The sequence below is a fragment of the Delphinus delphis genome, chromosome 20 (assembly GCF_949987515.2).
Source record: "Delphinus delphis chromosome 20, mDelDel1.2, whole genome shotgun sequence".
Taxonomy (NCBI): Eukaryota; Metazoa; Chordata; class Mammalia; order Artiodactyla; family Delphinidae; genus Delphinus; species Delphinus delphis.
In genome coordinates, this window is record NC_082702.1 from 51,753,612 (window position 1) to 51,781,233 (window position 27,622).

Consider the following 27,622-nt stretch of genomic DNA (forward strand, 5'->3'; position numbering starts at 1 on the left):
AAGAGACAGAATGAGCTGGGAGACTTCTCATTTATTCGGTTTATCAGAGGAAAATACTGCGCCTTTTTCAAGCACGCTTTTTATTTTTTTAAAATACATTTATTTATTTTTGGCTGCATTGTGCCTTCATTGCTGTGCGTGGGCTTTCTCTAGTTGCAGCGAGCAGGGGCTACTCTTTGTTGCGGTGCGCGGGCTTCTCATTGCAGTGGCATCTCTTGTTGCAGAGCACGGGGTCTAGGCACGCAGGCTTCAGTAGTTGTGGCCCGTGGGCTCAGTAGTTGTGGCTCGCAGGCTCTAGAGCACAGGCTCAGTAGTTGTGGCACACGGGCTTAGCTGCTCCGCGGCATGTGGGGTCTTCCTGGACCAGGGCTCGAACCCGTGTCCCCTGCATTGGCAGGCAGATTCTTAACCACTGCGCCACCAGGGAAGTCCCAAGCACCCTTTTTAAAAGTAGTGAAGCAGAAAAAAAATCTAAGCAGAATTGGTCTCGTGTGAATGTTTCATGATGAGCTTAAAATAACAAGGCTTCCAGGTGTATAAACATGTGAAGGGCGGCCTTTGGGGTAAAGCACAGACCCCAGGCTCTGAGTCCTACGCAGAGGTCTACACAGCAGAGAACCCTGAGGTGCTTCTGCTGAAGGTGGAGGGGGGAGAGACCCCCAAAACACCATGCTTAGAAGAGGGGCAACGAGCAACCAGCAGCCCTCCCTATCTCCACAGGCTTGAGCCGCTCTCTTCCCTCACAGGTTGACAAGCATTCCTGACTGTCACCCCACGATCCCGAAAAAGAGCCACAGTCTATGTAAATCATAATGACAAGACACATGATTGCAAGTTCAAGGACACAGCACCTCCCACTCCACCCACTTCAGGGGCCACGCTGAGTGCACTGGACATACTGGGCAGTGCCAGGCCACCTAGCCATCTCCATCTGGTTGGACGGCCACTCCTTGACTGTGTCCCACCTAAAAGAAAACACACCCCTGTGGTTCACCCTCCAGGTCTGCATTGCTATGGTGGACACTGGAGTGCAGGATATCAAGGGACAGGAAAAGGGGGTTTGCACTGAACTGTCTTCAATGGGCCAGGCGCTGGGCTGAGGGCCAGGACAAAAGGATGGGTGAAAGTGGTGAGGGCCCTGACCTCCTGAAGCTCTGTGACCCCAGGCCTGTTCAGTTCCCTAGGCCTACCCTGTCTCCTCTGTAAGAGGTGGATCATAATAACCCTACATCAGAAGGGTACTGGTGGGATGAAATGGGACAAATAGCAAATATAAAGCCTGAAGAGCCACTACTAGCCACACCATGGTCGTTTTTGTCATTGATCACTCTACGCCCTGCCCAGGTGGTTCCAGTTGGAGAACACTGCTTAGATGCATGTTTTCCTACATTTGCACCGTTAACAATCTCTTCATTGCTCCCTACTAAGTATCCCATATTCTGAATGGTGTTGTCTACCTAACTGCATTAAGCATTCCCTGTTTCCCTGTTCTATTCATCTAAGACATAAGTAGGATTAGCATTTTAAAAAGTAATAGAGGGCGCTTCCCTGGTGGCGCAGTGGTTGAGAGTCCGCCTGCCGATGCAGGGGACACGGGTTCGTGCCCCGGTCCGGGAAGATCCCACATGCCGCGGAGCGGCTGAGCCCGTGAGCCATGGCCGCTGAGCCTGTGCTCCGCAACGAGAGAGGCCACAACAGTGAGAGGCCTGCGTACCACAAAAAAAAAAAAAAAAAAAAAAGTAATAGAGGAAAAAGATAAATTGGACTTCACCAACATTTTAAAAATTGTATATCAAAGACTACTATCTAGAAAGGAAAAAGACAACACATAGAATGGAAGTATCATAGCTCTGATAAGGGTCTAGTATCCAGAACATACAGAGAACGCTCAAAACTCAACAACAACAACAACAAAAATCCCATTTTTAAAACTAGGCAAAGGATTTGAATAGACATCTCTCCAAAGAAGGTAGACAAATGGCCAACAGGCACCTGAGAAGATGCCCAACATCATCAGTCACTAGGAAAATGCAAATCAAACCCACAATGAGACAGCACCTCACTCCCACTAAAACGGCTATAATAGAAAAGACAGACAATAATAAGTGCTGACAAAGATATGGAGAAATTGGGACCTTCACATACCACTGGTGGGGATGTAAAATGGTCCAGCCACTGGGGAAAATAGTTTGGCAGTTCCACAAAAAGTCAAAGATGGAGTTACTATATGACCCAGCAATTCCATAATCAGGAATATATCCAAGAAAACTGAAAACATATGTTCACACAAAAACATATTACACCAATGTCCATAACATTATTTTTCATGATAGCCCAAGGTGGAGACAATCCAAACGTCCCTCAACTGGAGAACTAATGGACAAAATGTGGCCTATCCACACATGGAAGAGGAATGAAGCACTGATCATGCCACCACGTGTAGAAAGCCCCAAAACACCACGCTGCGTGAAAGAAGCCAGTCATGGAAGACCGTGTACTGCAGGATTCCATGCATACGAAATGTCCAGAATAGGTAAATCCAGAGAGACAGAAAGGAGATTAGTGGTTGCCGGGGACCTGGGCCGGGGGACAATGGGGTGACTGTTAATGGGCACAGGGTTTCCTTTGGGGGTGATGGACATGTTCTGGAATTAGTGCCGATGGTTGCACAACCTTGTGAATATACTAAACACCACTGAATGGTACGTTTTAAAAGGGTAAAATTGATGGCATGTGAATTACATCTCAATTAAGAAAACTATAAGCGAGCTGAGTGAATATAATTCCAACTAAAGCAAAGAAATCTGACATGCTGATTATAATGCAGTCTCACTGGAAAAGCCCAAGATAGGATGCTTGGTTTCTGGGGCTAATACTGACTAATTCTGGGACCACAATCAGTTTATTGAATCTCTCTGTTTACCGAGGTCTTCATCTTCAAAATGGGATAATATGGTTACTGGTCGTAAAGATCAGACGGATAACGTATGTAAGGTGATCAGTAAATGGGGTCCCGCGGTCAAGTCTGCACGAGTGTCGGCTGTCTCCATCCACTCCTGAGGGCACAGAGAGAGAGCCAGCGCCCTACTGTGACTGCCTCAGAGTGACACCCACCCCCTATCCTGCCCCCTCACCTCAGGGGTCAGCGCGTTGTTGTCCGAGGTCTGGCTGGACAGCAGGATGTGCGTGAAGCCCTCTTCCTTCCGCACGACAATGTCCCGAAAGCGACAGTTGCTTTCGTTCTGGCGGACGCTGTACCTGAGCCTCTTGTCAAAGACGTAGTCCTTCTCCGCTTCCAGCTTCCTCTTCACCGAGCTGTGCAGGTTTAGTCCCCCGTTGGTCAGAGCAGAGCCTTCCAAAATCAGAGGAACAAAGTGAGAAACTGACTGGGGAATAGTCACACAAGAGCGTGATCAGAGAACGCTCAGCTTTTCATGGAAAGAGTCTGATGTGGCTGGGACCCGTGTGCAGCTCTGTTCTGGGTGGTGAAGGGCCTGGGACTTAACCGCTACATCTCCAAACTTGGACGAGCACAGAGAGGGCTCTCTGTGAATGACCCCATGCAATCCTTGCTTCCCTCTCCCACTCATCCATCCGAGAGCACCCAGCTTCTGCTTGGATGCTTTCAGCAACGGGGAACCCGACAATGGCCACGAAACAAAACAAACAAACAAAACCAAAAAACTGCAGCTTTCCTCATAATAACCCCAAATCAGAAGCAACCAATATGCCCTTTACTAGGTGAATGGATACACAAACTCTGGTTCATTCACACAAAAGAATATTTGGCATACACAGAAATTCATCATCAAACCACAAAAATACGTGAATGAATCTGAAATGCGTATTACTAAGAAGCCGCTCTGAAAAGGCTACACATTACATGATTCCAATTATGTGACATTCTAGAAAAGGCAAAAGTAGAGACACAGTAAAAAGATCAGTGGTTGCCAGGGGTTCAGGTGCAATAAGAGGAGGGCGGAATTGGTGAAGCGTAGGGGATATTTTTAGGGCAGTGAAACTACTCTGTATGATGCTATGATGGTGAACATGAGACATAAAGCATTTGTCGAAACCTGAAGAACTACAGCATAGACAGTGAACCTTAAAGTATGCAAATTTTTTTTAAAAAATTGAGAGATGGGGGGAATCCAAGGATGGAATGCAGAATGTGATAAAAGAATCTAACTGTATGACAAATGTATGAAACCACCTCCCTGAAGCGGGCGGGGGAAGGCGCTGACCTAAGTAACTTTAGGAATGAGTGGAGTTTGTAAAATTAAAGGCAAAATAACCCGCACAGAAGCAGTGTACTCCAGCTGATAAAGCTGATCACATGGAGGTAAGTACGAGTTAACAATTCTGACATCACACATGAACGCTGGAGTTGAACAATTACATAAATGGATGGCAGAAGGGGAGAAGAAGGTTTTTCAGTGTTGGAGTGGCAGTTTACAGGTAAGCAAGGAGAGGGGGCTAGAATGAGCAACGTGGTAATGGATGAGCACCGAAGACCTCAGTATGAACTCAATACAGATACAGATGGTTACCTTCAGAAATATTTACAGATAAGCGTGTACAAACAGGTTAGTATATACATGTGTATTTCCTTGCTCTGTCAGCCGAAAGGGCCCAGAGTCTGACATCCCAATAGCAGTGAGCACACCTGGGGCCCAGAGCTTGGTTTCATTCTCAATAAAAGGAACCAGGGCTCTCTGGAGAGATGGCTGATTCCAGGACTGGGGCAAGAAACATGCAAGCTTGCAGAGGCTGAAAGGACGGAAGTACTAAAAAAAAAAAAAAACACAATAAATAAATAATAATAACGACAACCTTCACAATGATGGGGGTATGTCAAAAGGACACAGGAGCCAAGTGAAAGAGCTCCCCATGGCCAAAGACGGCAGAATTTGAGCAACGACATAAAGTCGTATGTATTGCATTATAATTGAAAGCACAAAATAAATATCCGTGAGTCCATACTGATATAATTAAATGAGATTGAATAAATGAATAAATGGGAGACAAGAGCCAAATCTCCCATGGAGAAGAATTCCAAACAGTTTATGTAGATGCTCTGCTCTCAAGGGGGTAGAACATAACTTCTTTAAGGGCGGGCTGCACAAAGTGACTTCCTTCCAAATGGTGTGGAAAGTTGGGGGGCTCAGGGGGGAGAGTAACAGTGGAGAAACCTGACTGTGGCAGATGGAGAAGTCAAAGCCTTGTTGGCCACGTGATCAAGACCAACACCAACAGGGAGAGGTCATGGCGTGGTGTGCACCCCTGACACGATGTGAGGAGAAGGGCGCTGGACCTCCGGGGTCTTCCTCTCAGAAACCTACAACCCCAGTCTAATCATGCAAAAAAGGTCAGACAAATCCCAATGGAGGAGAGTTCTACAAAATACCTGATCAGTACACTTCAAAACTGTGAAGGTCATTAAAAACCAGGAAAGCCTGAGAAACTGTCACAGTGCAGAGGATCCTAAGGAAACATGACGACTAAATGTGATGTGGGATCAGGATCTCGGAACAGACGTTCGGATAAGGTATGGACTTTAGTTGATATTGATGCAGCAATATCATCAGCTGTAACAAATGTACCACACTAGTGAGGAAGCTCATAATAACAGGAGAGACTGAGTACGGGGTATACATGAACTCTATTAGCTTTCCAAATTTTCTGGAAATCCAAAGAAGTGAAGTTTATTTTAAAGAGTACATTTTAAAATTAAGTTAACTTTAAAAAACAAAACAAAACAAAAAACCCCCAAGAGAACCACTTCCCAGGCAATTCTGACATACAGGCAGGTTTGAGACCCTAGACCAGTGGTTCTTACACTTTTTTTTTTTTTAAAGATCATGAACATCTTTGAAACACACCTATCTACCTACCTACCTACCTATCTATCTATCTATCTATCTTGGCTGTGCCGGGTCTTAGTTGCAGCATGTGGGATCTTTTAGTTGCAGCATGCAGACTTCTTAGTTGCAGCATGCGGACTTCTTAGTTTCATCATGCAAACTCTTAGTTGCAGCATGCATGCGGACCTAGTTCCCTGACCAGCGATCAACCCCAGGCCCCATGCATTGGGAGTGTGGAGTCCTACCACACTCCCACACTTACCACACTGGACCACCAGGGAAGTCCCCAGTTGTTCTTACACTTGAACAGGCATCCGGATCACCTGGAGAACTGTTAAACCAGCCTGCTGGGTCCACCCCATGCTGCTGCCCCTGCTGCAGCGACCAGGCTTTGAGAACCAGGGTCTGGATAACATCAAGGTGGACTCAGATTCTTAGTTAGCATGGGGGGTCTTGGAATCTCAAGAACCAAGTCAAAGGCAGGGACCAGGAAATGCTTCCCTGGACCCTTTCCCTGCATACCCCGTCCCCACCCAGACGAGCGCCCAGCCCCAAAGGGGCACAGAAGCAGCAGTGCCTGTGTCACCTGACAGCCTCCAAGAAGCCTCCTCATTTTGTACTTTTCCATTACCCACAGCAACTGGGCTTTGTCAAACACCATGATGTGGGTAAATGATTCAATGAACTCCGGAAAGTAAACGCGAGCATTTAATTAAAAGCCTTGTGTAAAGGGAGCTGTTTCTTCAGGGTCAACCTCAAAACCTCCAGCTCCTCAGAAGCTTCCTAATTAGAGCTGGCAGATCCATGCTGGGGACCTGCTGGCAGAGGTCAGCGCATCATGGGAGCTGCTCTCAGCGGCCACCAGCTCTTGGCCGTGAGAAGTCAGAAGCTCGGGGCTTGGGAAGATCAGGGCTACCCGGGGCTGGGAGAGGTCTGATTAAACTCCTGCCCCACAACCAAGTCAAGGTGCTGCTTTACAGTCATATTAAGGAGGAGGACCTGAGGGTTACCTTTTCTGAGCAGCTCTGTACGCTGCCTCTAAATTCCTCAACAGTCCTACAAAACTGCCATTCTTACTCCACTTTGCAGATAAGGAAAAGTGAGTAACTTGCTGGGAGCCGTGAAGGTTTTAAGTGGCAGAGCCAGGATTAGCGGCAGCTGCCTCTCCTTTTCTCCGTTCATTCAAAATCTAATTAGGGGCTTCCCTGGTGGTGCAGTGGTTAAGAATCCGCCTGCCAATGCAGGGGACACGGGTTCGAGCCCTGGTCCAGGAAGATCCCACATGCCGCAGAGCAACAAAGCCCGTGCGCCACAGCTACTGAGCCTACGCTCTAGAGCCCGTGAGCCACAACTACTGAGCCTGTAAGCCACAACTATTGAGCCCTCGAGCCACAACTACTGAGCCCGTGTGCCACAACTACTGAGCCCGCGCACCTAGAGCCCGCGCTCCGCAACAGGAGAAGCCACCGCAATGAGAAGCCTGCGCACCGCAACGAAGAGTAGTCCCTGCTCACCGCAACTAGAGAGAGCCCGCACGCAGCAACAAAGACCCAACGCAGCCAAAAATAAAAATAGATAAATTTAAAAAAAATCTAATTAGTTATCACCTCCTATGGGCCAGCTATAACACTAGATGTTGGAGATGAAACAAAAATCAGAGAAATAAGGTCCATGCCGTCCCAGAGCTTGCTTCAGGCGTGGGCGATGGAAAGTAAACAAGCAGACTTAGTTAAAACAATGACAGATGGGAAAAGATAGGGTGACATGATAACAAATATTGGGTGGGGGGTTCTCTGTGAAGGAGCCCATGGTCTTTCTGTTAAAGCATAAGGGGAAGCAGCCCTTAAGGAACCATCTTACCAAATAATCCATAAAACTATGTGAGGAAAACAGACCTGTTTATTCTCTATTAGGACACATGGCTCACATCTCCAATGGTGACCTGGAAGATGCACCATCTCTGGGCCAGGGAAGAGAGGAAGCCTCCGTGAGGGCCCGGATTCACTCACGTACAGCTGCGTTAAGTTACCTTTCTGGACCTAACTCTGACCTCACACGGAGGTGGTCTCAAACCCACTCCTCTTCTGGGGCACCGTGCCTCTGGAGAGATGGGGGCAGGCTGGCAGGGAAGGCACCATGGGAAACAGAACATGCCGGAAGCATAGAAGTTTGGGGCTTTGCAGCCAGACAGCACGGGAATCCCAGCCCTGTGTTTGCTCATCAGGAGAAGCCAGGAAGCCACACGAGCCCTCAAGTGTCGTCTCCTTCGTCAGAAGATGGGGTTAGTGGTACCTGCTTTTCATGGTTGTTCGGAGCTAATTAAATTAAGGAACCATATGGGATTAGCAAGTGCCTGGCTCATTCTAGGCACTGCAGAAATGTTAGCTGAAGGATGCCAAGTCATTCCAAAAATGAGGAATTAGCTGGAGAGTCCTTGCAGCCCCGCCTCTCACGCTCCCAGCCCCACACACTCCCTCCAAGCCCGGGGAACAGACCCAGGAGAGATGGGTGAACACCCTGGTGAGCCCGAAGGCCAGAGTGAAAACCCAGTGGTGGCGGCGTTCAAAGCCCCACACCCCGTCCTCTCAGGGCTGCGAGGCTGGAGGTCACTATCCCTCCTCTGTGCCCTCACTTCCCGCACGCGGATGACTGCGAAGTGAAGGGACACGTGCTGTGCTTCTGGGACAAAGGAACCCCCCCCCACCCCCGAATCAGGCTAGTTTCCTTCCTTCCACTCCCTTCAAGCCTTCTCACATTCCTTCCTTCAGAGTACAAAGGAGTATTTCCCATTAGGAAGCCTCCATAAAATCATGCTCTGACACAGCCCCTCTGCTCCAGACGTGCAGAGGTGACAGAGACAACACTGGGCTCGCAAACAACCATCTCTTTGTGTGTGTGGCAGAGCATCAGCACGAGGCTTGACACAGGGGTGGGGGCCAGGAGTGCTGGGCGGGAAGGGGACCCGGGGGGCAGCAGAAACCAAGCCTCCCACTCGAGACGGGAGGAGGGACCCAGGGGATGGAAGCCAGGCGATGGCGTGATGCCCTCCCACGAAGGCAGAACGACAGTGACAAAACCACGTGCTGTCCACAGCCAAGGCTTTCTCGGGAGCTCCGGGCCAGGTGGAGGGAGAAAGAGGAAGCAAAGAAAGACAAAAACCAACTTCCCTCTTGAAATGAGCCTGTACACCAAAATTCTGAAATAGGAAGATATTGAATGCTCAGAATTCTAGCCAATAAAATCAATACTGGTGACATGAATGAATCCAAATCAGATAAATTGAATATTATGAGACAATCTGACAAGGACTTTAGAAATAGGAATGTTTCAAATGCTAAAAGTGATAGATGTGAGAAAAAGAGCCACTTAACATAAATAAGAAATTCTCAGACAAAAGCAGACAGAAAGGAAAAGAGCACAGGGGTAAGGCAAAGAACTAATTAGAAAGCAAATGACAAACAGGAAGAAATTTGCATATCACAGATAAAAGATCCTCAAATTGTAAAGAAATTTTAAACAGTGAGGACAAGAAGACCAAAATTCTTCCAGGAAAAAAAACGGACAGAAGACATGGACAGACAATCCACAAATACTACATAAAAATAGCTCTTAAACGTAAAAAAAGATTTCCTCTTCACTCCAAAGAATAATGCAAACTAAAACTCATAATAAAAGAAATGAAAGTTAAAACTACACTGAGATACCATTTCTTACCCATTCACTGGGCAAAAGTTCAGAATCTTGACAGTATACTCTTCTAGAGAGGATGTGGGGAGCTGGGCATTCTCTTCATTGTGGGTGGAATGCAAAGTGGTACAACTACTATGGAAGGGAATTTGGCAACATGTGAGAAAACTGTTCATGCATGTACTCTCAACATAGCAATCCCACTTCTGGAAACATAACATAAAAATATACCAAAAAATATATATATATTTATTATTATTATTACTATTATTATTATTATATATATTTTTCTTCACAGCATTATTCACAACTGCAAAATATTGGAACTACCTAAACTTCCAAGCATAGATTAGGGATGTAAACTATGGTGTATCCGCACAAAGGAATACTATGCAGCTGTAAAAAGAATGAAAACTATTTCTATGAATGAATGAGTGATTTCCAAAACATACCTTCAAGTAAAGAGAGGCAAGGTATAAAAGTATTTTACCTTTAGTATAAGAAAGAAGGGAAAAATAGATAAATCTGTTTATTTTTGCAAAAGGAAACAGAGGAAGAATAAGTCAGAAAACAATGAAACTGGACATCCACAGTGGTTGACAGAATAGAGCAGAAGGGATGGGGAAGGAGTATAGTTCTCTTCTACACTTCTCTGAGTATAGCTGACCCTTGAACAACGCAGGGGTTAAGGGCACCAACCCCATGCAGTAGAAAATCTGCATATAACTTTACAGTTGGTCCTCTGTGTCCACAGTTCTGCATCCGTGGATGCAGCCAACCATGGATCACGTAGTACTTATGTATTCAAGGGGAGGATGAGCAATACAGATAACTTTTGGACTCAACATAATGACTTATATACCCTCAAACAAATCTTGAATTCTTCTTAGTGGGTTTGCTTTTCGTAAGGGTAAGGGTGGAGCAATTCTAAAATTATTTTATGAGAATTATAGGGTGAGCAAATGAGTAATTGTATGATGTTATGGAGAAAGCAGCGTTCTCTCTGTGGAAGAAGGGACACACAAACATGGAATGTGGGAAGGCAAGGAAGAACTCAGTAGGATTAGAATGAAACTGGAGGTATCAGTATGAACTCATGGCTTTTAAAATTATATCTATTTCCTAGCTCCATTAGCTGAAAGGGCTTAGAAAAAAATGAAGATCTCATAGCAATGAGCACACTTAGACCCCAGATGTTGGCTTCTAAATACCATCCCCACTAAAATAATCCAGGACTTCCCAGAGAAATGGCTGCTTCCAGGGCTGGGACAGGCAAGGTACAAAGTGGGCTGGAAAGTCTTATTGTACCTGGAAGTAAGGAAGTGACCAAAAAAATAACCAGGCATGTCAAAAGGACATATGAGGCAGCTTGGAGGGGGTTCCCATTGGCCAAATCTAGGACAATTTGAACATAAAAGTAAATAAGGGGAAGAAATGGATTATAAACCATTGCATAAAATAATAATCTTCAAGTCTGAACTGATAATAGATAGAGATGAGGATGATAGATAGATGAGAGGGAGGGAGGGAGGAAGGAAGGAAGGGAAGAAGGAAAGAGATGGATGGGTAAGACAGAGGAAATAACATCATATCAAGTATTTCAGTGGAGATGAATAACTTGAATCTAGTCTTAAGGAAACATCAGACAGACTCAAAATGAGGAACACTCTGTAAAATAACTGGATGGTAGTCTTCAAAAATGCCAGTGTTACTGAAGACAATGGAAGACCAAGGAACTGCTCCAGATTAAAGGGAACTAAAGAGACATGACAACTAAAGTCATCATAGGATTCTGACCTGGATTCTATATTGGAGGGAAAAATAATCTAAAGAACATTACTGGGATAATAGGAAAAAAATGGAGTAAGAACCAAAGATTAGGGCTTCCCTGGTGGCGCAGTGGTTGAGAGTCCACCTGCCGATGCAGGGGACACGGGTTCGTGCCCCGGTCCGGGAAGATCCCACATGCCATGGAGAGGCTGGGCCCATGAGCCATGGCTGCTGAGCCTGCGCATCCAGAGACTGTGCTCCGCAACGGGAGAGGCCACAGCAGTGAGAGGTCCGCGTACCGCAAAAAAAAAAAAAAAAAAAAGAACCAAAGATTAGATAAAAGGATTCTATCAATGTTAAACTTCTTGGATTTCGTAACTGTACTGTGTTGACTTGAGAATATCCTTTTTCTTAGAAATACCTATACTAAATATCACTGGGGACAGAGGGAGGGATAAATTAGGAGTTTAGCACAGGGAACTATATTCAATATCTTATAATAACCTATAATGGAAAACAATCTGAAAAACAATATATATATGTATATGTGTGTGTGTGTGTGTGTGTGTGTGTATACACACACATATATGAAAACCTGAATCACTCTGCTGTACGCCTGAAACTAACACAACATTGTAAATCAACTATACCTCAGTAAAAACAAACAAACATAAAACAAACCACAAAAAATATTACTGGGTAAAGAGGCATGATGTATGCAATCTACACTCAAATGGTTCAGAAAAAGAATAATAATTTATATATAATCTGTATAATCATTTGTATATAAGTTCTAAGTGTGTACATATGTGTGAGTCTATATATATACATATACATGTACAGAAACACACATACACATACAGAGAAAGAGACAGCAAATGTGGCAAAACGTTAAAAACTGGTAAATCCAAAAAGGATTACAATGTTTGATATAAGTTTGAAATTATTTTCAACTTATTATTTACAAGCAGTGACAGAGGGCTGAAAAAAATGAACTATCATCAAAATGCTAAGAGAAAATAACTATCAACCAAGAATTTTATACCCAGCTAAAACCACATTTAAAGGACCGAGAAATGGGTATTTTCAGATACCCCAAAACTAAAAGAGTTTATCTACCACAGACTCTAAAAGAATTATAAAGAGAAACTTCAGCAAATCAAAAAGTTAATTCATAGGAAGACAAGAGATAAAAGAAACACAGTTGATTATTTTTAATTTAGTAAATGTAATTCCTGGCTGCAAAAATGATAAAAATAGTTTTTGATGTTTAACAACACTGACTGGACAAAACAAAAACAAGAGGCTCATTGAGAAGTTAAAACCAAGTAGGGCCCTCCTTGTTATATCAAGAGGAGGATATCACATCTATTAGAAAAAAAATTCATAGTTGAGTATGTATGCTAAAATTTAAGAATACAAATACTATCTATGGTTAGCTTCTAAGTCAGTTCAGGGAGACGGAATATATAAAATGTACCAATTCACTTTAAAAGTATGAAAAGGGTAGGGGCTGGGGATGGGAGAGAGAGCAGAGAAACAGAATGATAATATTAAAATGCAAAATAGAATAGAAAAAAATCCAAATATATTAATAATCACATTAATTGTTGAGCAGGTTAGACTCCTATATTAAAAGATAGAGATGATCAGATTGGAGAAAAGAATAAAAGATCCAGGTGTGTGGAAGATTCCCTAAGGAGAGACTCTTGCAGACTGAAAAAGGCATCTCAACTCAGCCAGCAGGAGAAGGAAACCTGCCCAATCAACTGAGAAATGGTGGAAATACTCAAGAAGTGTCAAGAAATGGTGCACAGTTGTCACTGTGCGGCAGGAAGAGGTGTGTCAGAAAATGCACTGCAGTTTGTAAGACACCCAGAGAGAAACAGAAGCTGTCCCGGGACGAGGGGTGAGCTTTCTGGGAGGACAGAGGGTAAAGGTCTGGGGGAGGCCACAGAGGACTGGACAGACGAGGGACAGACCACAGGACACCGCTGCACGCCGCATTAGCCACTCCAGGCAGGGCTCAGAGTCCATGCCTACGTTCTCCACCAGGAACATGTCAAACCCCAGCACCGAAGAGCACCAAGCTTCCTCTGGACATCGAGGAAGGAAGGAGAAGTTCAGACAGGGCACCAAAGGATGCTACCCCCAGGGGAGGGTGCGTCCTCTGTGCTGGTTTCACACTCGATTCCTCACCATAATGGAATAATCCTATTTTGTTGAATGCTTATTGTGTGATTCACATAGCTTACATCACCCAATCCTAAGAAGAACCCTATAAGACATCGTTTCAGCCACATTTTAGAGGTGAGAAAAGCAAAACCGAAGGTCATGCCACTAGGAAGGGTCAGAATAGGGTTCAAACTCTAAGAATCTTGACTTCAAAAGTGATGCTTGACTCAAGCAACAGGACTCGGAAAACTAACACTGGTCTCGGGCCCTCCCGCTGGTGCTGGTGCTGGCGCTGAGGGATATTCTGCTTTTCTTCCCAAGAGCCCACTGAACAAAGGAGGAAGGAGAATCTGGGTGCCACACCTGGCTCCAGGGTCACATGCAACTGTTACCAAGCCGAGCTCGGTTTACTGCATCATCATCATCTCTGCACCTGCCTGATGTCTCCACCTAACGGCGGGCTCTTTGGGGACAAACCTGAGAGCCACTCGCTCTGTGTCTGCAGGACTGAGCACAGTGCCTGGAAGGCAGCACTGCTCAGCGCAGCGTCCATCAAGCGAATGAATGAGCAGAAGACAAACAACGGAAAGTAACTGGAGCAGCCTCCTCACACCACATGGCGGCCTCGCATTTAACACTCCTGATTTTGAAACACGTTCCTTGTTCATTTCTCAGCCTCTTGGCCACACTTCCAAATCCTGGTATTAGTCGCACACATAGGAGCGTCTGTTTCCTGAAATCAGGTTGCTCTCACACCTAGATGACTAACTCTCGTACTTACATCACACCTGGCCCTTCTGCTTCACAACAGCTGGGCAAGACCTCACCTCTCAGAGATGCCCAGGGAGAGAACACGGTGTGAGCGCTATGAAGTTTCCTTCCCTTGCGAAGAATATAGTAACACTTTTTTGGGGTGTAAGCCATCAGGATACAGAAGGAAGACATCCCAAGGCCAGGGTCGCTCTCTCCGGAATGCCCTTCCTCCCTTGCCCACCTGGTAATGGTCTCCTCACCATTCTCAACGCAGCTCTGCTGTGACCTGCTTAGGAATTCTTCCAGAGCAGCAGCTAATCCCTCTTCTAGTGGCTGCTGGTACATCCTTTTTTTTTTTTTTTTTTAACAGCCTTTACTGCTGCTCCCTCCATCCATTCAGCACGCAGTTCATGAGTGTCTAGGACAAACCTGGCTCGTGGGATACACTGATGGGCAAAGAGATGGATCCTGTGCTTAAGAACTTACAGTCTGATCCAGCGCTGTCCTAGAGAGCCCCCTACAATGCTGGAAATGTTTGATATCTGCGCTGCTCAACAGAGTAGCCAACAGCTACATATGGCTACTGAAACTTAAAAACTTTCGTCTAATTTTAATGTACTGAGTTCTAACTTTAACCACATGTGGCTGGTAGCTGCCATACTGGACAGTGCAGGTAATCACGCGGCAGGATAATTACCTTGCGTACGTTGCAAATCCTGACATTGCTTTTCTGGCACATCTGGCTCCCTCTTCACCTGCACACAGATTCTTAAACGTAAGAGCCATGTTAGCCATTCCTGTATCTTTAGACTCAGTGCAACCCAGCACACAGAAGTGGCTCGATCGCTGCTGAATAAATGAATGGCTGGACAAAGGAGCAAGTGCTAAACACGTAACGGAGGACCTAGAGAAGTTTCTGTCTCCAAAACTGGGAGAGTGAGAGCGAGAGGCTGGAGAGCAGGATAAGGAAATTGTGTCAGATCTGCTGCTGTCCCCATAAAAAGGTGCGAATGTAGGCACTTCCCTTCTGGTCCTTCTCCCCCAGCATCCCAGACACGATTCACAGAGATAAGGGAGGGCTGGGAGCCCCCAGAGAGCGCTTCACACTGGAGCACCTTCAGCTGCAAGCTGGGGAGAGGGCTGGGCAGAGGGGAGGCTTAAAATAAACAAGAGAGAAGACTCATCAGTTCCGCAGTGGAGGGAAACCGCCCTTTGTTGACTGCGGGATTAGGGTTTTCCAGCTGCAGTTCTTAGAAGAGAAAGTGATAGTCTTTGCGCTTGAGAACCATTTCCTGGTCTGTGGTTCACTCACCGGAGATCCCTAAAGCGTGGACCGGTCTGAGGGTGCACTGGGAGGGGAAGTATGAGAGTGCAGAGTTACCGCACCGGGGCCTTCTTGTCTCTGCCCGGCAGAAGGAATGAGGTGTCACCAACAGATTCCGCAGGTAGGGACAGCAGCGCCTTTCCACAGAAGCGGTGCTGGGGGTCAGATCTCTAGAGGTGGGTGGGCTGGGGGCAGTGTGAAGTTGAAAACACCCTCCAATCACTCCACCCACTCGTGTGATGAGAGTTCAAAGAGCCCAACATACACTCAGTACTTGCACCAGTCACTTCACAGCTGGTCACTGTCCCAGCCCCTAACTGTCACCATGGACAGAATCCCTGATCTCAGAGCTGAATTCAATAGCAAGGCTTGAATTTACAGGTACCTTAAAAAAAAAAAATCTTATTTAAGCCATTATGCTAAGTGAAATACGTCAGAGAAAGACAAATACTGTATATCACTTATATGTGGGATCTGAAAAAATACAACAAACTAGTGAATATTATCAAAAATGCAGACTCAGACATAAAGAACAAACTAGTGGGGCTTCCCTGGTGGCACAGTGGTTGAGAGTCCGCCTGCCGATGCACGGGACATAGGTTCATGCCCCGGTCCGGGAAGATCCCACATGCCACAGAGCAGCTGGGCCCATGAGCCATGGCCGCTGAGCCTGCGCGTCCGGAGCCTGTGCTCCGCAACAGGAGAGGCCACAGCAGTGAGAGGCCCACGTGCCGCAAAAAAAACAAAACAAAAGAACAAACTAGTGGTTACCAGTGGTGGGGAAGGGGCAGTATAGGTGCTGGAAAGTGGGAGGCACAAACTATTGGGTGTAATCAGGCTCAGAGATGTACTGTACAACATGGGGGATATATAGCCAATATTTTGTAATAACTATCAATGGACTGTAACCTTTAAAACTGTATGAAAAAATAAATTAGCCAAATTAAAAAAAAAGTCTTCTTTAGCCATGTTAGTCACCCTCTGGCATGTTACAATCATGCTTGATAAAATCTATACACTAGGAATTTCAAGAAAGCTTAGGCTCCCAAATCCCTTCAAAGTGTCAGGAGTGATGACAGTCGTACATCTTACGATGTCTATTGTCAGTTGTCTAAATGTTTTAAACAGCGGAGCCTGAATTCAAAATGTAAAATAACCTGACTAAAAGGAAACTTTTCTACAGGTGAAATCACAGCTCCTGTGTTAAACCCTACCCAAGGCCAGGCCGATCCTCAAAGCACTGTTAGACCAGAATCCTGGCACCTGGCAAAAGACTCCCTAGGGTCTCCAAAGCAGAGAGCGACCCCACCGAAAGGTCATTTTCTCATCTGTTTTTGTCACTCCTCTGCTCACAAACTCTACCTCCTGGCCTCACCCTATTTTCGAACCTCATCTCCCACTCCTACCCCTGAAACACCCTGATTTCCAGGATGACGTGAAGTTTCCTGCTTCTGGGCCGTCTTCAGCTGCCCCTTGGCCCAGAATGCTGCTTCCGTCCACCTTCACAGCTGGAATCCTCGGGGCCACCTGAAATGCTTCTCTTCCAGGCAGCTGACTCTTCTTCCCCAGGAATAGCCACCCCCGGGGGCCCCGACGGTGATCTGTCTGGGGTCTTCCTGAGCGCTCAGCACACTCGGGTTTGCAGCTGGCCATCTGGGAGCATCTGATCCCTTAATTAGTTTAATAAGTTCTTTGTAAGATGAGGCTTGTTATCTCTAATTCCCAGTTCCCAACACACAGTGGGTACAAAGTAAATGCCTCTTTTTCCCAACTGAACTGTACGAAAAAATAACGATCTCAGAAGGCTAATGATCTCGGAAGAGCCAACTCTGACTACCGTTGAGGACACAAGTGACAGGGTCAGGCGTCCTACCACCCAGAAGGGGGGCCTCTTGACTTTGCCTTGCTGGTTGACATGAACGGAATGACAATGAATATCCTAGTGTTGATGAGAAGGCAACAGGGCATATGGCGGTAGGGAGGAAAGCGTGCCTTTGAGTAAAGGGAGGGGCCCCAGCAGCAGCAAACCTGCCACCTAAGAAAGGAGAGAAGAGAAATTAACATCCACCAGGACTGCCTGTGTGCAGGGACTCACCATTTAATCCTTTGTGGTGGGTACTGTTATCCCCCTAGGACAGAGGTGAAAACCAAGGCTTCAAAGCTGGAAACACTTGCCTAGAGTCACTGGCTCAACAAGAGGCAGTCTGTACTGGAACTCACAGACCCTCTGTCTCCAAAGCCCACCCCTCACTCTTCCCAGTCTCTTCCTCACCACGATGCCTCCAAAACCCACAACAACCTTACAGGAGAAATCCCGAAGCCCTTTATGTAAGTAGTCCTTCTGTTAAGAAGTCCGCTGCCTTTTCTCTTCCACGGTGAAGGACTACACAAAATACAGAACATGTGACCCGAATGAAACACACTCTGCTGAAAAGGACATGCAGTGCCCTTGATGGAGGACAGGCAGGGTCTGAGCCCAGGGGCTTAATTAGGAGCCGGTGAGACTGCATGGATATTAAGGGTGGAGAAAGAAGCGCAGCCAGCAGGGCCATGGGCAGCTGGTGAGAACAACTGTCAGACAAAACTCTGGAAAGGGAATCCTTCAGGTGCTATCAAGAGCCCTGACAAAACCTCGGCTCTCCATGCCACATTACCAGGAGCAGGCGTGCAATGTGAGAATGTGAGACAGTCCGCCTGGGGTGGGAGGTGCAATGGGTGGACCTGACAGACGTGCGACCATTCACAGGGGCTTAGGACCCCCACGTCTCCAAGTAGGAGAGGCTCCCTGCTTCTCTCTCTGGTCCATCCATTCATTCACCTCCTCATTCGGTGGGTGTTTCTGAAGCACCTCCTATGTGCCCGGCAGTGTTAGGTGTTGGAGCTACAAGTGGAAGCAAAACTAGAGACCATCCCTGCCCTCATGAGCTGACAATCCAGAGAGGGAGGCAGCGGCTCTTCAAGAAATCAGGCTGCGACCATTACAAACCGAGGTACGTGCTGTCAGTGAGGAAACACGGTTCTAGGTGTGGATAAAACGGGAAGCTGACCTACCCTGGGAGTCAGGGGAGTTTCTATGGGGGGGACTGCTGCTTAGTGAGCCATGAAAGATGAGCAGAGATTAAGTGACCAGCTGAGGGCGGGCAGGGAGGGGCATACACGTGCCCAACACGGGGAGATGGCGTGGAGAAGGATGCAAGCGAGGCTGGGGCGTGTGAGCTGCACAAGGGACTCTCTCAGCTCCTTCCAGAAAGAGTCCCCAACACCCTCCTACTGCAGGCTCTATCCACCCAGTTCTTAAGCCAACACTGCAGCTTCAGCCTCCCCTGCAGGGTGGTCCAGAATTGGCTGGGCTGCCGTGTTCTTTGCAACGTGGTATCGTGCACCCACACGCTGATCCTCGGCTTTATGCTTCGGTGAGTGCTGTCATCTTCTCCCACGGGCCCTGCCTTTTTCCTTGCTCATTCTGGCTCATTCTATCAGACTCAGCTTGCATGTCACCTCCTTCAGGAAGCCCTCTCCTAACTCCCTTCCCAAGCTGGCTTAGGCACTCCTGCTTGTAACTCCCTCAATATCTTCTGTGTCTCTCCATCATGCTATGTGGGATTGCAACTATGTCTCAACAGTTCCTGGTATACAGTAGTCACTCAATGAGTACAGTTGAGTTAAAAAATATAACAAGGGATTAATATATACAATATATGAAATGCTCTGAAAAGCAAATAGGAAAATACCAAGACCCAGCTAGAGAAACGAGCATAGGATACAAATAATATAGCTAATATTTATCAAATGTCTACCATATGCCAGGTAATGGTCTAAGGGCCTTCTATGAATGAATTCACTTATCCTTTACCAAACCCCATGAGGTATGATTATCTCTACATTTTTATGAATGAAGAATACGGCCCAGAGAAGCCAAGCAATTTGCCTGAAGCCACATGGCCAAATGCCCTGGTCCACCCACCATACTGAGTGTCACCTCCTGCTCCACTTGGCATGACGGTACTGGGGCCCCTCCCAGGGAAGGAAACACAAGTGGGGGGAACATGAGAAGATGCTCACCCTCATTTGTAGACTAAAATCAAAACAACAGAGCTTGGAGAAGCATGATGAAGACTGGCAGCAGCCAGAGTTGGCAAGAGTGTGTGCCTCTGGAGGCATCTTCAACGGCCAACAGAGAGAGGACAGCTAAGTCCCTGCACACCATGAAACCCCAGGCAGGCAGAAAGGGGAAGCACATCCACATGCCTGACACAGATGGATTTTTAAATTTAAAACAAGATGTTCCCACCACCTCCAGGCTTCACCCAGATGCCACCTTCTCAGTGAGGCCTTGGCGTCTCACACGTGTGTGCTCGTGCGCCCGTGTGTATATACACCCACCACACCCACAGACGCGGGGTTATTCTTGTTCATCACTCCTTCAACAGATATTTGAGCAAACAGAACATTTTTACACATATAATATATAATGTGTAATAAATAAATAAATATATATATATATATATAAAATTTGCATAAGCTTAGAGAGTGGTCCAGAAAGATCTATAGGGAAATATTAACATCAGTCACCTCTACATAGAATTTGGGAAAAAAGAAGGGGGGAACTTGAATTTTTTAAAAGCTTATACTTTCCATAGTGCTTTAATGTTTTAAAGTGAAATACGTTACTTTTTAACTTTAAAAAGGAAGGAAGGAAGGAAGGAAGGAAGGAAGGAAGGAAGGAAGGGGGGAGGGAGGGAGGGAAAGAAGTCGGGGGGAGAAAAGGGAAGCGGCATTTTGGGGACCTGCAGTTAGATAGGCCACCATCCCAACCCATTTCTCTCTCATGAAACCACCCTGAAATAGCAGTGAAGGAATAAATTTTTAGAAAGATATAAATACTCACAAGAAAAAGAGCAAGAAGGGACAAGGGCGGACAATGCATGTCACCACGTGGACAGGAAATAGGAAGAGGGAGGGCCAAGGTGACCGACCTGAAGTTTCCTCCAAGTGCCCAGGGAGGGGACGGGATGAGGCGGGGGCCGCTCCCCCAGAGCCTCTACAGCTCAGGACTTTGAGACGCCGAGGACCGGGAAGCGTAGCCATGCCCAGCTGTGGACTCCAGGGGTGGGGGGGCCCCTGAACCGAGTCAGAACTGCAGGAAGCCCCAGGGCGGGGACAGGAATCTGGGCCGAGGGCACCGGAGAGGGTGTTGGGCTGGGCAGCCGGAAGTGGACAGGTGGCAGCAGTGGAGGGCAGTCACAATTCCCTTCTCCATGTTCACCACTGACATACAGGCCAGGAGGAGATTTTGCTATTTCTGTCTCTTCCGACAGTTCATCCATAATTTAGGATCAGAAAGTCATCAGGAAACCCTAAATCAAAAATGTAGGATCAGTCCTTCCATTGATTCCATTGATGACCTGCACAGCAGCTGGTCCTGTAAGTACAACTAGGGTCAGGTCCTCAGGCATCCAGGCATCGCCCACCCTTGCCCCGCGAGCCTTCTAGAAGTCTCCCTGAGACTTTCCCTAAACACATCAGCCCCTTGGCCAAGCCCACCTCCTCCCCAGGCTGCAGGCACACCTTGCCCTCGCCTCCATCCTCCTTTGTCAAGGCTGGCAGCGCACCACCCAAGTTCAGAGATGGGAGCAGACAAGCCACAAAGAGTCAATGAGTATGTGGAGAAAAGACCCAACCTCAGTGATAAGTAAAGAAACGTGAATCAGAGAGAGACCGAAGTTTCCCCTTTTTTCCCCCCACAAACAATGCTGGCAAGACAATGGCAAAACTACAAATCAGACCTCGCTGGTTATTGTTAAATATCTGTACAGTCTTCTTTTTTTGCCAGGGAGAGGGGTCAAATCACCAGTACAATCCTGCCTCTGGGAATTTATTCTAAGAAAATAACTGAGAAATAAAACAAGATAAAACCAAAGTAGTTTAGACCCAACCTAAATGTCCAATGATAAGAGACTAAGTAAAATATTGTATGTTCTCTTGAAAAAATATAATGGCATGACTAAAATTACAAACATGAAGACCTGCCCAATGTGGAAATAGGCGTATGCTATACTGAGTAGAAAAATGAAAATGCAAATGTTGTCATACAAAGTGTTGTCCACACACGCAGACACAATCACACACACACGTGCATGCACACACATGAGCAGAACAGGCTTTTTCCCACTGTGTGATTAGGGCCTGGTAAGAAAGTCAGATATCACGCATTTAAGGCAGTGTAAGAAAATTTTAAAAGGCCCTGGATCTCAAAAAAAAAGAAAAAGTTGGGTCAGAATTCTGACTCTACCCCATTACCCTCTGGAGGTCCTAACTTCTGAAAGGCTCAGTTTCCTCACCTGTAAACTGGGGATGAAAAGATGACCTAGTTCATAGAGCTGTCAGGACTGCCTGAGCTACTGCATGTAAAATCCTGAGCCCCGCACCCGACCCACAGCAAGGATGTAATAAATATGTTATTGATGCCATCGCCGCTAGTGTCATCATTAGTGAGGCTCAAACATTCGGAGGTCTTGAGCCAGCTTGTCTCAAATAAATGCTGACGTGGGATGCGTCACACGGAGATGCCTTGTGGAATTCAGAAAGTGCTTCCTGTCTTGTGGGAGCTGCTGTTCACCTCCCATCTCTAAGATCAACAAGCTAACTTAAGCCAACTTCAGCGCCCGCCAGTCATTCACCAGTCCACACCAAGTGGATGATTCCATTTACGTGCACTGTCTGATCCAGAGGACAAAATTCATGTTTCCTTGTTACCAACTGGCTTCTGCCCATACAAGAATATAAACCCACGCGCCTCAACTTTCTTCCCTCCAAATTCTCCTACGTGCCAGTGGTCTGCTGAATAATGCACCCCCAAAGATGTCCTCATTCTAATCCCCGGGACCTGGGAATATGTGACCTGACGTGGCAAAAGGAACTTTGTAAATGTGATTGAGGCTCTTGAGATGAGGAGATTACCCTAGATGACACTGAGTGGGCCCAGTATCATCACAAGGGTCCTTATAAGAGAGAGGCAGGAGGGGCGGAGTCAGAGAAGGGGATGTGACAATGGAAGCAGAGGTCAGAGAGACAGATGCAGGGCCACAAACCAAGGAATGCGGGCGACCTCTAGAAACTGAAAAAGACAAGCAACCCAACCCTCCCCTAGAGCCTCTAGAAGGAGCACAACCCTGCCAACCCATTTTAGACTTCTGATGTCCAAAACTGTAAGAGTATAAACGTGTGCTGCCTTAAGCCACCGGTGCATTGCAGCAGCCGCAGGAAACTCGTATGTGCTGTTGGTCCACTAAGAGCACTTGGATTTCGTAGGTGGGATCTGGTGTTCAGGAGTCGCACTGTGGCTCTATTCCAGCTCCACCTCCTGCGGCACTTGGACAAATCTGAGAGGTGTGGGAAATGGGGGCACCTCTGCGGACAGCACTCAGGAGGGTCCCTAACACACGGCCAAGCACTAGCCATTTTTTTAATTCGACTTGTTGTTTCTTTTCCTTTTTGTTTGAAACAGCTTTGTTGAGATATAATTTACATACTATAAAATTCACCCATTCAAAGTATACAATTTAGTGATTAGTAAGTGTCTTTGCAGAGTTGTGCAACCATCGGTCACTCGCCATTCCTGTCATTCTCCCAGCCTCTGGCAACCACTCATCTACTTTCTGTCTCCACAGATTTGCCTACTCTGGACCTTTCAAATAAATTGTCATACAGTGAGTGGTCTTCTGTGACTAGCTTCTTTCACTTAGCGTTGTGTTCTCAAGGGTCATCCAGGTTGTAGCCTCTGCCAGTACTTCATTCCTCTTTATGACTGAGTAACATTCCATTGTATGGATATAACAAATTTTGTTTACCTTTTCATCAGCTGATGGACGCTGTTGACTTTTATTTTTTGCTATTTCTTCTAGCACTGAAATAAACTTTGATAATTAAGGGAGTTCCCTTGAAGTGTTGTGAGTGTGCGGGTGTGTGTGTCTTTTAACCTAAAGCCTAGAGGTAAAAAAAATGATATAAATGAACTTATTTACAAAACAGAAACAGACTCACAGATTTCAAAAACAAACTTATGGTTACCAAAGGGGAAAAGTGCAGGGGAGGAATAAATTAGGAGTTTGGGATTAACAGACACACACTACTATGTATAAAATAGACCTACCAACCAACAAGGACCTACTGTACAGCACAGGGAACTCTGCTCAGTATTCTGTGATAACCTACATGGGAAAAGAAACTAAAAAAGAACGAATATATGTATACGTATAACTGAATCACTTTGCTGTACACCTGAAACTAACACAACACTGTAAATCAACTATACTCCAATAAAACTTAAAAAAAATAGAAAACAAAGCCTAGAGGAAAATCCTCAGGACTGGCAATTCCATCCCCCTAGAATGCCAAGCCAGCATCTTTGGAACCACTGAAGATATCTCATAGGAAGACTCAGGGATGCTGGCCAGAATGCTGCCCTAGGACCCTGGGGAGAGCTTTGCTGGTTTGAACTTAAATCCCTGAAGTGTCTTTTTATAAAACGGGTCACAGACTTCTGAGAGCTTCAGCATCGCCAGACCTGGCACCACCTAGCTCCTCCCTTTGGCACTTCGTGTCCCCACCCCTCTGAGCCTCAGTTTCCCCACCTCTAAGGAAGGCTAATCATAGCTAGCCTTGTTGTGTTGCTATGTTGCCAAGTTGCTAGGTCAGAGAGCCAGTGAGGGGATGAAATGATATGCACTGACTGGTTAAACACAAACAGCGAGGCTTCCGCTACAGTGGGAGCCCAGCACCACATCAGCAGCACCATTAATGGAGACTGGCTCTTTGCAGGGCCCGTGCAGGTGGAGCCAGAGCCCTGGTCCTGGGGGTCCACCCCGGTAGGGAGGACTAGCTTTTCACCAACATCTGCAAACTGAATTTTACTATTGTTTTGAGACCCTCTGCAGACAATGTACCCCTCTCACAGCTGTGACTGGGGAAGGGGGCGACTTCTACTCCCCACTCCCCATCTTTTGTTCACCACTGATAAATGGGACTTGGAAACAGTTCCTAAGATTTTTTTTGAGGTAGTTGAGAGAGGAAAACAATATCGGAGCTGGCAGGGAAAGTAATCTGTCGATTTCCGAGTCTTGACAGTAGTCAAGATTCCATCAGCCTCCTCTGGATGCCAAAATCAAATCCGGAATTGGGAGAGGAAAAGTCGAATTCCCCCTTGGATTGGCCTTGCATCAGGCTGACGGTCAGATTTTCCATCACAGTCAGGCACTTTCCACTCAGATGCAGCAGCCACGTTGGACAGGTCTGCACATTACCCATAAAAGGGTTTTAAGTTCATTCATTCACACAAGTTGCTCACTTGCCATGCTTTGAAAGACAAAACCTAAGAACCCCTTAGGCTTTGGTGGTGGTTATGTGTCTGTAAAATGACCCACTTCTGAAAAAACAAAAAGGTTGGTTAAAGTCTGCTGCCTGGGAGTGGGTGTTTCAAGTTTGTTAAAAGAACAGCTGTGCCCAGGGAAACGGATACCTGCCTTCACAAGAGGCCCCGCGTGGACACCCTCTTCAGACTTTCTGTGATTCACCAGATGGCTTGGGGCCACTGCCCCGCACCACTGGGGACAAGATGGGCACCTCCAGAAGCAGTGGTGATTCTAAAGGTCATGAACCAGGGTCAAGTTCAGGGCATGGAACAAGATGTTTCTGAAACAATCACAATTTTGAGGAAGTATCAGGGAACTATAACAAGCCCAAGGGTTATTCAGGACTTTTACCACTATCCTCTTAAGGGAACCCAGCCTATAATTTTCCTTTCTCCTCCCTTCCTTGTCTGGTTTGGAAATCCAGGTTATACTGGTCTTTACACAAGAGTTGGAGTGTTTTCTCTTTTTCTGTTCTCTGCAACCATTCGGATATGAGAGGTAAAGTTTCCGTTCTAGAATATTAGGGGGGCTTGCCTGTAAAATCATCTGAGCCTTGTGTGCCTTCTCCCCGCTTTATATGAGAGATGTGTAAAGACTGATTTAATAATTTAAGAGTGGTTGCCTGAGGGAGACCTTCAAGATGGCGGAGGAGTAAGACGTGGAGATCACCTTCCTCCCCACAAACACATCAGAAATACATCTACATGTGGAACGACTCCTATAGAACACCTACTGAACGCTGGCAGAAGACCTCAGACCTCGCAAAACGCAAGAAACTCCCCACGTACCTGGCTGTGTGGCTGACAGGCTCTTGGTGCTCCAGCCGGGTGTCAGGCCTGTGCCTCTGAGGTGGGAGAGCCAAGTTCAGGACACTCACTGTTCCACCAGAGACCGCCCAGCTCCACGTAATATCAAATGGCGAAAGCTCTCCCAGAGATCTCCATCTCAACGCCAAGACCCAGCTCCACTCAATGACCAGCAAGCTACAGTGCTGGACACCCTATGCCAAACAACTAGCAAGACAGGAACACAGCCCCATCCATTAGCAGAGAGGCAGCCTAAAATCATAATAAGGACACAGACACCCTAAAGCACACCACCAGACATGGTCCTGCCCACCGGAAGGACAAGATCCAGCCTCATCCACCTGAACACAGGCACTAGTCCCCTCCACCAGGAAGCCTACACAACCCATTGAACCAACCTTAGCCACTGGGGGCAGACACCAAAAACAACAAGAACTATGAACCTGCAGCCTGCGAAAAGAACACCCCAAACACAGTAAGATAAGCAAAAGGAGAAGGCAGAGAAACACACAGCAGATGAAGGAGCAAAATAAAAACCCACCAAACCAAACAAATGAAGAGGAAACAGGCAGTCTACCTAAAAAAGAATTCAGAGTAATGATAGTAAAGATGATCCAAAATCTTGGAAATAGAATGGAGAAAATACAAGAAATGTTTAACAAGGACCTAGAAGAACTAAAGAGAAAACAAACAATGATGAACAACACAATAAATGAAATTTAAAATTCTCTAGAAGAAATCAATAGCAGAGTAACTGAGGCAAAAGAACGGATAAGTGACCTGGAAGATAAAATAGTGGAAATAACTACTGCAAAGCAGAAGTAAGAAAACAGAATGAAAAGAAATGAGGACAGTCTTAGAGACCTCTGGGACAACATTCAACACACCAACATTCGAATTATAGGGGTCCCAGAAGAAGAAGAGAAAAACAAAGGGACTGAAAAAATATTTGAAGAGATTATAGTTGAAAACTTCCTTAATATGAGAAAGGAAATGGTCAATCAACTCCAGGAAGCTCAGAGAGTCCCATACAGGATAAATCTGAGGAGAAACATGCCAAGACACATAGTAAGCAAACTATCAAAAATTAAATACAACGAAAAAATATTAAAAGCAGCAAGGGAAAAACAGCAAATACATACAAGGGAATCCCCATAAGGTTAACAGCAGATCTTTCAGCAGAAACTCTGCAAGCCAGAAGGGAGTGGCAGGACATATTTAAAGTGATGAAAGGGAAAAACCTACAACCAAGATTACTCTACCCAGCAAGGATCTCATTCAGATTCGACAGAGAAATTAAAACCTTTACAGACAAGCAAAAGCTAAGAGAATTCAGCACCACCAAACCAGGTTTACACCAAATGCTAAAGGAACTTCTTTAGGCAGGAAACACAATAGAAGGAAGAGACCTACAATAACAAACCCAAAACAATTAAGAAAATGGTAATAGGAACATACATATCGATAATTACCTTAAATATAAATGGATTAAATGTTCCTGCCAAAAGACACAGACTGGCTGAATGGATACAAAAACAGGACCCGTATAAATGCTGTCTACAAGAGACCCACTTCAGACCTAGGGACACATAAAGACTGAAAGTGAGGGGATGGAAAAAGATACTCCATGCCAATGGAAATCAAAAGAAAGTTGGAGTAGCAATACTCATATCAGACAAAACAGACTTTAAAATAAAGACTGTTGTAAGAGACAAAGAAGGACACTACATAATGATCAAGGGATCCATCCAAGAAGAAGATATAACAATTGTAAACATTTATGCACCCAACATAGGAGCACCTCAATATATAAGGCAAATGCTAACAGACATA

At 46.0% G+C, this 27,622-nt stretch overlaps 1 protein-coding gene across 1 annotated transcript in view; it reads right to left on the reverse strand.

The window, feature by feature from the left end:
- Positions 1-27,622, reverse strand: part of CDYL2 (chromodomain Y like 2) — a 182,180-nt gene that overhangs the window by 19,554 nt on the left and 135,004 nt on the right. The window contains exon 3 of the mRNA XM_060000850.1: positions 3,135-3,352. Coding sequence (XP_059856833.1) covers positions 3,135-3,352 — 218 coding nt within the window. The remainder of the gene's footprint in view (positions 1-3,134; positions 3,353-27,622) is intronic.